Source organism: Herpailurus yagouaroundi, unplaced genomic scaffold (assembly GCF_014898765.1).
Source record: "Herpailurus yagouaroundi ecotype Mexico unplaced genomic scaffold, PumYag 163, whole genome shotgun sequence".
Lineage (NCBI taxonomy): Eukaryota > Metazoa > Chordata > Mammalia > Carnivora > Felidae > Herpailurus > Herpailurus yagouaroundi.
In genome coordinates, this window is record NW_024412404.1 from 28,122,644 (window position 1) to 28,134,522 (window position 11,879).

The following is an 11,879-nucleotide window of genomic DNA, read 5'->3' on the forward strand; positions in this document are numbered from 1 at the left end:
AGACACTCACAAGATATAACCCTTGTGAGGCCGGGTTTCTGAGAATTTGGCAGGGTTAAAATATTAAAAATAAACCAACAAACCAGTAGCCATAGGTCTCAGCAAAACAGGAGGGCAGAAAACACCATTTTATTCTTAGATTTCAAGACATTCACATTATAGACTGTTAGGCATTAAACGGTAACATGAAAAGTTATCAAGAGATGACAAACATGACCTATTGTAAACAGGTACATCATTTACAGTGAGTCTCAGAAGTTAAAGGATTTAGGGGCCACACAAAAGGAACTTAGCTCTTGGTTTTCCTCTAAGACTAACGAGACATCATTTGTATCTTGACTAACGCCAAAAAAAGAAAAAAAAAAAAAAAAGGTCAAAAAGCTCATTTCTCTTTGGCTTTCAAAGACCTACTCTTGGGGCGCCTGGGTGGCGCAGTCGGTTAAGCGTCCGACTTCAGCCAGGTCACGATCTCGCGGTCCGTGGGTTCGAGCCCCGCGTCGGGCTCTGAGCTGATGGCTCAGAGCCTGGAGCCTGTTTCCGATTCTGTGTCTCCCTCTCTCTCTGCCCCTCCCCCATTCATGCTGTGTCTCTCTCTGTCCCAAAAATAAATGTTGAAAAAAAAAAAAAAAAATCAAAGACCTACTCTTTGGGGGCTTGGGTTTATAACATTGCCATGTATCACTATCATCCAAAACATAACCCCAAGAAGTCAAATGTTACAAAAAATGTGTACTGTGCACAACTGCAGACAGTGCAAAACTATTTTTAAAAAGACAAACACAGTAAAGCAGACAGTAACACATTGCCTGTGGAAATAAGGACTGGGTGAGATGATTTTGGAAACGTGAAATTCCAAATATTCCAATATTCTCTTTACAGACTTACATAAATTGACATGCCAAGCAACTTTTTCATGCTGAAGAATGGCAACAGAAACCTTCATGTTAGTCTGTAAGTAATTATCAGCAATTAAACATCCACATAATTGTTGCAACCAAATATTTTAATCAAAACGACGAGAGAGAGACCAGGGGTTGGATTTGAGATATTACGAAGAATAAGTTTGCAAGGGTAGGTGGGCAACAGCTGATTCTGAAACAATGGCTCTTTTTCATACATACACACACACACACACACACACACACACACACACACACACACACACACTTACTTTCAGGCACCATTTCTTTCTTTTTTCTTCCTTTCTCGAAATTTTTATTTAAATTCCAGTTAGTTAATATACAATATAATATTAGTTTCAGGTGATTCATTAGTTACAAACATCACCCAGTGCTCATCACAACAGCCCTCCTTAATCCCCATCACATATTTAACCCATCCCCCCATGCATTTCCCCTCCAGTAACCCTCAGTTTGTACTCTATAGTTAAGAGTCTGTTTCTTGGCTTGCCTCTCCCATCCCTCCCATCATGTTCATTTGTTTTGTTTCTTAAATTCCACATATGAATAAAATCATATGGTATTTGTCTTTCTCTGATTGACTTATTTCACTTAGGATTACACATTCTAGTTCATTCGCGTTGTTGCAAATGGCAAGATTTCATTCTTTTTGATGGCTGAGTAATATTCCATTGTGTGTATATAAGTATGCATGTATGAATGATGTATGTAGGTATGAATGTGTGTGTATATGTCAAATCTTCTTTATCCTATGATCCAGCAATTGCACTATTGAGTATTTACCCAAAGGATATAAAAATACTGATTCAAAGGGATACATGCACCCCAATGTTTACAGCAGCATTATCAACAATAGCTAAATTATGGAAAGAGCCCAAATATCCATCAACTGATGAATGGATAAAGAAGGTGTGGTATATATATACACAATGGAATATTATCTAGGCACCATTTCTATAAAAGTTCACCCCTGGTAAGCCAATTTTGTGAGGAAGCAAAAATGGCAAAGTATAAAAATATTTTTCAGTCAGAAATAAGGAGACAGGAACAGCAAAGTTTACTGCTGTTAACTGTTCTGTGGCATTAGGCAAGCTTTCTCAACATGTTTCCCCACCTACTTAATCTCACAGAAAAATTCAGGATAACTAAATAAGCCAGTTAAAGGCTTTAAGCTCTAATAAGAACTTACTCTAAGTAAGTTTGGCCTTGGAAGTGAACCTCCACTGACTGCTTACAACCTGGAAGCTCAGAGGTAAAGAACAAGAGTCCTGGGGTGCCTGGGTGTCTCAGTCTGTTAAGCATAGGACTTCGGCTCAGGTCATGATCTCACGGTTTGTGGGTTCAAGCCCCGCATCAGGCTTTGCACTGACAGCTCATAGTCTGCAGCTTGCTTTGGATTCTGTGTCTCCCTCTCTCTCTGGTCCCTCCCCTGCTTGTGAGCTCTCTCTCAAAAATAAAATAAACATCAAAATTAAAAAAAAAAAAAAAAAAAAGAACAAGAGTTCTGCCTTTCTTGTTCTTGGCTTAGACTTTTGGCTTTTATTTCTCTGTTCTTCCCTTTTGTATATGGAAATGGTAATACTATTTTAACTATTAATTAACCTGTAATACCGAACATAAAAAGGCAGTTACATTTCTGAAATAAGAGTAGATGGGAGACAGAATGTACTAGGTCAAGCCCACAATCCTTAGCTTTTGGTCAAGTGATACTAAAGTCAGAAATGAACTCACCTTTCACTCCCATCTTCGTGACTTCGGGCCCAACGATACGTTTCAGCATAGCCTGTGTATTCACTGTACTGTTCGGTACCTGAAACAAATAATCTGCCATTATTTTTTGGAAAGATTTTTCTTAAAAGCTGCATGTTCTAAAGGGTCTTGTTAATAAACTTATTTCTCCTTTCTAGAAATACCTTATTGGCAAATGTCAACTGAAACAAAAACCAAAAAACCCCATTGGTCTTAATGACTTGCTATTATTTTCTGTAAGGAAGAAAATGACACCTGTAAAAGCCACTGCAATGTTTATTGTACACAGATAAATGTCTCGATCAACAGAGAAAACAAAATATACTCTGTCATATTAATCTCTTTCATGAGGGATGCCTGGGTGGCTCACTTGGTAAAGCATCTGGCTCTTGACGTCAGCTCAGGTTATGGTATCACAGTTTTAAGTTCAAGCCCCACATCGCACTCTGTGCTGACAGCACAGAGCTTGCTTGGGATTCTCTCTCCCTCTCTCTCTGCTCTTCCCCCACTTGTGTGCTCTGTTTCTCTCCCTCACAAAATAAACTTAAAAAATTTTTTACATAAAAAAATTTCTTTCGTGAGGAGTGCAGTGACTTTTACAAAAGTCCAATGTCTTCAATATTAGTAATCTGATGGTAATATTTAGTTTGTACTATTGAGAAAGCAATTTTACATAACGACATTCCCTGCTAAGAAAAGAGTCATTGAAATTAAATCTAGGACTTGCCTATCAACATGCAAGTGACTTCAAAGGGCATTTTAAAACCAGTATATTGTGATATGAGAAAGGGAGGGGAAAAAAGCATAATTAAAATTCACTTGATGAGAATGTGCACCAAGGCTGCCACTTAACAGAGATTTCTACTTTTATTTTTTAAAGTTTTTATTTTTTTAAGCATAATCTCTATATCCAATGTGGAACTCGAACTCATGACCCTGAGATCAAGTTACATTAAGCTCCTCCGACTGAGCCAGCCAGACACTCCCAGAGATTTCTACTTCATCAGACCTGAATGTCAGGAGGTATGGTGCCCAAGTGTCCTATTATTTAACTAAATAAAATCATTCCAATTCCTATGATCAGCTCAGTAATCACTTAATTTTCAAGAATCAACGAAACAGTAAAACGAAAAGCTGAAAACCCTGAGCAAGACAATACTTTTCATAAAGAAAAAAGAAATTAACAAAAAATAAACAAGACAACACTGACAATTAATATCAGTGACATTTTTTTAGTCCAAGTGCCTTAATTTTGCCAGTAAATAAAATGCAAGCAGACTGACTTTTTCAATTTTTTTAAAATGCTTTTTATTTATTTTTGAGAGAGAGGGAGGGAGGGAGAGGGGGAGAGAGAGAGAGAGAGAGAGAGAGAGAGAGAGATCACCAGAGAGGCATAAGGAATGAGGGGATACAGAATCTAAGGCCGGCTCCAGGCTCCAAGCTATCATCACAGAGCCCGATGTGGGGCTCAAACCCGTGAACAGCGAAATCATGACCTGAGCTGAAGTCAGATGCTCAATTGACTGAGTCACCCAGGTGCCCCCTGACTTTTACAGACAGCTAGGACACTATTTATTAACAAATGACTACTCATACAATAAAGGCCCAATACTGAAGATATCTGTGACAGACTTAATACTCAGGGAAAAAATGTTATTAGAATATACAGTATTTCAGAAAAAAATATATTTTATAAAAATAGAAAGAAGGAGGGGGCATCTGGGTGGCTCAGATGGTTGAGCATATGATTCTTGATTTTGGCTCAGGTCATGATCTCACTGTTCATGAGACTGAACTCTGTGTCAGCTCTGTACTGATAGCGAGGAGCCTGTTTAGTATTCTCTTTCTATGCCCCTCCCCCTCCCCCGTTCTCTCTGTTTCTCTCCCTCTCTCTCTCAAATAAAGATTTACAAAAAAAAAAAAAAAAAGGAAATGGGGTGCCTGCCTGGCTCAGTTGGAAGAGCACGTGACTACTGATCTTGGGGTTGTGAGTTCAAGCCCGACGCTGGGTGCAGAAATTACTTAAATAAATAAATAAACTTAGCGGTGCCAGGGTGGCTCAGTCAGTTAAGTGTCCGACTCTTGATTTCAGCTGGTGTTACGGTCTCATGGTTCATGGGATCGAGCTCCGTATTAGACTCAGCACTGATAGTGCAGAGCCTGCTTTCGAGTCTGTGACTCCCTCTCTCTCTGCCCCTACCCTGCTCTCTCTCTCAAAATAAATAAACTTATAATAATAAAATAAACAAACTTAAAAAAATAGAAAACATGTTTAATAAAAATAAAAATAACTTAAAATCAAGTCATGACATGCTAATTATGAACTGTCAATTCTTCATCCAAAAGAAAATTAATTTCATTTTGGGGGTCAGGTTAACTTCTAACAGGTTACTTAACCTGAAGCTTTTATACACAAAGAGTAGTAAATGTTGTGATTAACACTGCAAATGTCCTCTACATTTAACTATTAATTTACAGACAGAGAACAGAGAAACATGTTAAATACCACCATGAAAATGTAATCAGCAACATTTAGACCATGGGAAACTCTATAGGACCAATAGTCTGGGCTGCTTACAAAACATTCATAAGGAAAGTAAAAGAGAGAGGAACCTATGAATTAAAAGAAGCAAATATGACAACACCAATCATAAGAAAGTGAGAGTAGTTATATTAATATTGGATAAATCAGACTTTATGTGAAGGAGTATTATGAAAGATAAAGAGGAATACTTCATAATGATAAAAGGGTCAATTCACCAGAAAGACATAACAATTATGCTTTTATTTTCAATTCACATTTGAAAAATTAATGAAATTCATCACATTAACAGATTAAAGAACCCCACATAATCATATCAAAAGTTGGAGAAAAAATAAAATTCAACACCTATCATGATTAATATTTTCAGCAAAACTAAGAATAAAAAAAAAAAGAACTCCTTCAATCTGATTAAGGATCATTACATAAAAACTTACAACTACCTTCATACTCAGTGATAAAAACATTCCACCTAATTCAACACTGTAGTGAAGTCCTAGCGGCTGCAATAAGGGAAAGAAGAAAGAAAGAAAAAGAAAAGAAAGAAAGAAAGAAAAGAAAGAAAGAAAGAAAGAAAGAAAGAAAGAAAGAAAGAAAAAAATAAAATAAAAATAGAAAGAAAAGTCACAAAGAGAATAAAAAAAATAAGACTATCCCTATTTGCAAATGTTATGACTGTTCATGTAGCAAATCCTAAGGTATCACTAGGAAAAGAAAGAAAGAAAAGTTTACGGAAAAGGAAGAAAAGCTCGTAAATAAATGCAGTAAGATCAAAGATAAGTCTATATACTAGCAACAAACAATGGGGAAATAAAACTTAAAAATCCATTAATCATAGCATCAAAAACCATAAAATACTTAGGAGTAAATGTAACAAAAGATGTAGAAGACACCACTGAGAAAAAGTAGAGAAGATTTAAATAAATGGTGACCATGTTCAGGGGCTTGAAGACTCAATATTGTATTTCTCAATACTGTAATTGCAAATTTTCCTCAATCCTGTTAATATCCTTAGCAGGCTTATTTTTTTTTAAATAGTAATTGAGATGGTGATTCTAAAATTTGAATGGAAATGCAAAGAACCTAAAATAATGAAAATACTTGTGAAAAAAGAACAGAATTGGAGGATTCAGCTACCTGAGTTTAAGATTTACTTAGTTGTGACCTAAGGAAAGACCAATAGATAGATCAATGGAAGTAAATAGAATTCATAGATAAATCTACACTTGTATGGTCAACTGACTTACAACAAAGGTGCTAAAACAATCCATTGGGGAAAGGATCAACCTTCTGACATGCTATTGCAATAATTAGATATTCATACAGAAAAATATCATAAACTTTAACTGCTACCTCACACTATGAACAAAAATCATTTTGAGATAAAATAAAAGGCATCAACATAAAACCTAAAGTTATAAGACCTCTAGAAGAAAACACAGGAGAATGGCTTTAAGACGTTGGAGGTACATAAAAATTTCTTAAATAGGACAAAGAAAGCAGTAACCTTAATAAAAAATTTTAAAAGACTAGATTAGGTCAATATTAAAACACTTTTAGCAAAATGCTTAGGCAAGACTGGAGGAAAAATATTTGGAAAACAACTATCTGACGAAAGACTTGTGTTCAGAATACTGAAGAACTCCTAGAAGTCAATAATAAAAATATACAAACAACCCAATCTAGAAAAATAAGCAAAAGACTTAAACATCACAGAAGAAGATACAAAATTGGCCAATGACTACATGAAATACTGGTGAACATCACTAGTCCTAAGGGGAATGCAAATCAAAACCCCAGTGAAATACCACTATGTACCTGACAGAACAGCTAAATCAAAAAGAATGACAAAACTAAATGTGGACAAGGATGTCAGCTTAACTCCACTTAACAGGTTTGCTTTTTGCAGTGGCAAGGCTTAGAAGTTATGAAATCACATTCTGTGTATTCTAGGTTTATGCAAATGAGAAAAGAGGAAGGCTAGAATTTATGCCATGATGTTGGATGGCAATGAGAGGTACCCATAGGAATTCATGGTTGTTTGTTGGTATGTATATGTGTGTGTGTGGTTAAACCATATACCTCCTGGCTCTGATGATGAAGGCATGGAAGCAATGAGTCTCTTCGTAGCAATAAGGAATAACCAATTCAACTCCTGATTTCTAAAAATTACTCTATATCCAGGACTCCTTGGAGAAATGGCTGAATCTAGGGGCAGGGAATATACAAGATTGAGTTTAGAACATCTTTTTATGCCAAAAAAGAAGAAAGTGCATTAAAGAATGATTGGCGCATTGTCAAAGGGACACAATAGCCAACTGAAGGGGCTCTCACTGACCAAATCTGGAATAATTTAGCATCAAAACAGATGACAATAATGGATTATAACACATTGAATAAAGAATCCATGCATCTATAGAAATATTAATATACATAAATAAGAGAGAATGGAAAATCTCCCTACAGTAGAGCGCCAACTAAATGCAGAAGGAATGATGGAGTTAAGAAAATGGGTGCTAAAATTAGTGGCCAAATGTTTGATGAGGACAGGATATTTACACTTTCAAAGTATGTAAAATATATAACTACAAATTAATTAGAAAGGGAAAATACTAACTTGACAGTGGAGAACCTGGCACATCCTACCTCAATCAAGTCCTGACACTTAATATCACAGACACTGAAACAAAGTGGTATTACTATTCTCAAAAGATACATTAGATGGCACAAAAACAGACACATAGACCAATGGAATAGAATAGAAACCCCAGAACTAGACCCACAAACGTATGGCCAACTAATCTTTGACAAAGCAGGAAAGAACATCCAATGGAAAAAACACAGTCTCTTTAACAAATGGTGCTGGGAGAACTGGACAGCAACATGCAGAAGGTTGAAACTAGACCACTTTCTCACACCATTCACAAAAATAAACTCAAAATGGATAAAGGACCTGAATGTAAGACAGGAAACCATCAAAATCTTAGAGGAGAAAGCAGGAAAAGACCTCTCTGACCTCAGCCGTAGCAATCTCTTACTCGACACATCCCCAAAGGCAAAGGAATTAAAAGTGAATTACTGGGACCTTATGAAGATAAAAAGCTTCTGCACAGCAAAGGAAACAACCAACAAAACTAAAAGGCAACCAACGGAATGGGAGAAGATATTTGCAAATGACATATCAGACAAAGGGCTAGTATCCAAAATCTATAAAGAGCTCACCAAACTCCACACCCGAAAAGCAAATAACCCCGTGAAGAAATGGGCAGAAAACATGAATAGACACTTCTCTAAAGAAGACATCCGGATGGCCAACAGGCACATGAAAAGATGTTCAGCGTCGCTCCTCATCAGGGAAATACAAATCAAAACCACACTCAGGTATCACCTCACGCCAGTCAGAGTGGCCAAAATGAACAAATCAGGAGACTATAGATGCTGGAGAGGATGTGGAGAAACGGGAACCCTCTTGCACTGTTGGTGGGAATGCAAATTGGTGCAGCCGCTCTGGAAAGCAGTGTGGAGGTTCCTCAGAAAATTAAAAATAGACCTACCCTATGACCCAGCAATAGCACTGCTAGGAATTTATCCAAGGGACACAGGAGTACTGATGCATAGGGGCACTTGTACCCCAAAGTTCATAGCAGCACTCTCAACAATAGCCAAATTATGGAAAGAGCCTAAATGTCCATCAACTGATGAATGGATAAAGAAATTGTGGTTTACAAGGGACACAGGAGTACTGATGCATAGGGGCACTTGTACCCCAATGTTCATAGCAGCACTCTCAACAATAGCCAAATTGTGGAAAGAGCCTAAATGTCCATCCACTGATGAATGGATAAAGAAATTGTGGTTTATATACACTATGGAATACTACGTGGCAATGAGAAAAAATGAAATATGGCCTTTTGTAGCAACGTGGATGGAACTGGAGAGTGTGATGCTAAGTGAAATAAGCCATACAGAGAAAGACAGATACCATATGGTTTCACTCTTATGTGGATCCTGAGAAACTTAACAGGAACCCATGGGGGAGGGGAAGGAAAAAAAAAAAAAGAAAAAGAAGAGGTTAGAGTGGGAGAGAGCCAAAGCATAAGAGACTGCTGAGAACTGAGAGCAAACTGAGGGTTGATGGGGGGTGGGAGGGAGGAGAGGGTGGGTGATGGGTATTGAGGAGGGCACCTTTTGGGATGAGCACTGGGTGTTGTATGGAAACCAATTTGACAATAAATTTCATATAAAAAAAAAAGATACATTAGAGCAGGATACATCATTTCAGTGGGATTCCAACTAAAATGAATAAACTGAATCTAGTTACAAAGAAACATTGCACAAACACAAAATAAGAGACAATCTACCAAGTAATTGGTTTATATACTTTAAAAATATCAAGGTGAACAAATACCAGGAAAGGCTGAGAAACTATCCTGGTTGAAAGGAGTCAAGATGTGATCCACTACCGGAGTAGACTGGGAGGAAAAAAAGCTACAAAGAATATAATTAGGTTAACTGACAAAATGAAAATGAAAATATTCAGTAGGAATTAACTCATAGTTCTTTATTAATGTTAAATTTCCCAATTTTTATAACTTTGCTGTGCTGACTTAACAGAATTTCCTAGTTATTAAGAAATATACAACAAAGTATTTGGGGTAAAAGGGCACAAAGTTGGGGCACCTGGGTGGCTCAGGCAGTTAAGTGTCCGACTTTGGTTCAGGTCATGATCTCATGGTTCGTGAGTTCAAGCCCTGCGTCGGGCTCTGTGCTGATAGCTCAGAGCCTGCAGCCTGCTTCAGATTCTGTGTCTCCCTCTCTCTCTGTTCCCAACATCCCTGGTCACACTCTGTCTCTCTTTCAAAAATAAAATTTTAAAAAAATGGGGGTGGGTCATAATGTCTCCAACATACTCTTGGACAGAGATGAGGAAAAGAAAATAGAGAAAGAATGATAAAGCAGATGGGGAGAGATGTAAACTGGTGAATCTGGGTGAACAATATATGGAAGTTCCTTATATTATTCTTGTAACTTTCCTGAGTCTGAAGTTTCTCATACACATATAAATATAAAAATATCTATACAATATAAATAAATATCTAAAAAGCTATGAAAAATACTCCGTTTTCACAGATGATTAAAATTTCCCATAACAAAAACTTAAAAGACTTAAACTCAATACTAGAGTTTCTAGTCTATTACTTAGCATACTGCTTCTTAAAAATAATTTTTCAAAAATTTAAAATAATGTATACTTAATTCTTATAAATTCATCTAGAATTTTGGATAAGATACTCAGCTACAAATTAAGAAAATAAACTACAGAATTCATGTTTTTTGCTAAGCCTTCCTGGACACCATAAGTAGAGTTGGTGGTCCCTTATCTGTGCTCCACAGTACTCTGCACAGAACATCAGTCAGGAACTTAACATATTAAATTGCAATCTGAAAGTCAGTTATATTTCTACACAGTAGCAATGAACAATCAGAAACTGAAATTTTAAATATACATTTACACAGCAATAAAAAAATGCGAAATACTAAGGAATAAACCTGAGAAAATGTAAAAGTATACAGTGAAAAGTATACTACTGAGAGAAAGTAAAGATGACCCCAATAAACAGAGATATCTCATTCATGTGTCAAAGACTAAACATTGTTAAGATGTCAATTCTCCCCAAACTGATCTACAGATTCAAAGCAGTCTTGACTAAAAGTCCAGCAAGCTTTTTTGTAGATATTGATAAACTGATTCTAAAATTCACCAAAACAACTCTGAAGAAGAACAAACTTGGAGGGCTCACACTACCTGATTTCAAGAATTATTATAAAGCTACAGCAATCAAGACAGTATGAAAACAAAAAGAATAAATCAGTAAACTGAATTTCAAAATTAGAAACTTCCATTCCTTAAACATCACTATTAAGGTCATGAAAAGACACACCACATATATCTAACAAAAGACTTGTATCTGGGGGACCTGAATGGTTCAGTCGGTTAAGTGTCTGACTTCGGCTCAGGTCATGATCTGACAATTTGTGAGTTCCAGCCCCGCGTCGGGCTCTGTGCTGACAGCTCAGAGCCTGAAGCCTGCTTTGGAGTCTGTGTCTCCCTCTCTCTGCCCCTCCCCCACTCACACTCTGTCTCTCTGTCTCTCAAAAATAAATAAACATTAAAAAGAATTAAAAAATAAATTAAAAAATAAAAAGAGAAAGACCTGTATCTAAAACATATAAAGCATTTTCAAAAGTCAATATAAGAAAACAAACCCAATTAAAACATGGTGCAACAGTTTCATATATGTAGCCATATGTCAAAACTTCCCTAACTGTAAACTTTAAATATATAGTTTACTGTATGCCAATTGTACCTCAATAAAGCTGTTGAAAATGTAATCTAACTCCCTCACTAGATTACCAGTTTCTCAAGGGCAGGATTACAAGTCAATAACATTTGTGTCTATATTAGCATTTTGTAACGCAAGTATATAAGATGCAGGGGTTGGCCCAGTTGGTGGAACATGCGACTCTTGATCTCAGGGTCGTGAGTTCAAGCCTCACATTGGCTATGGGGATTACTTAAAAAAAAAGAAAAAAGAAGAAAGAAAGAAAGAAAGAAAGAAAGAAAGAAAGAAAGAAAGAAAGAAAGAAAGAAAGAAAGAAAGAAAGAA

General features: G+C 36.6%; 1 protein-coding gene across 7 annotated transcripts in view; it reads right to left on the reverse strand.

The window, feature by feature from the left end:
- Window positions 1-11,879, reverse strand: part of PARG (poly(ADP-ribose) glycohydrolase) — a 135,795-nt gene that overhangs the window by 30,028 nt on the left and 93,888 nt on the right. For all 7 annotated transcript variants that reach the window (XM_040485732.1, XM_040485731.1, XM_040485734.1 and 4 more), the window contains one exon: window positions 2,652-2,730. In XM_040485732.1, the coding sequence (XP_040341666.1) occupies window positions 2,652-2,730 (79 nt within the window). The remainder of the gene's footprint in view (window positions 1-2,651; window positions 2,731-11,879) is intronic.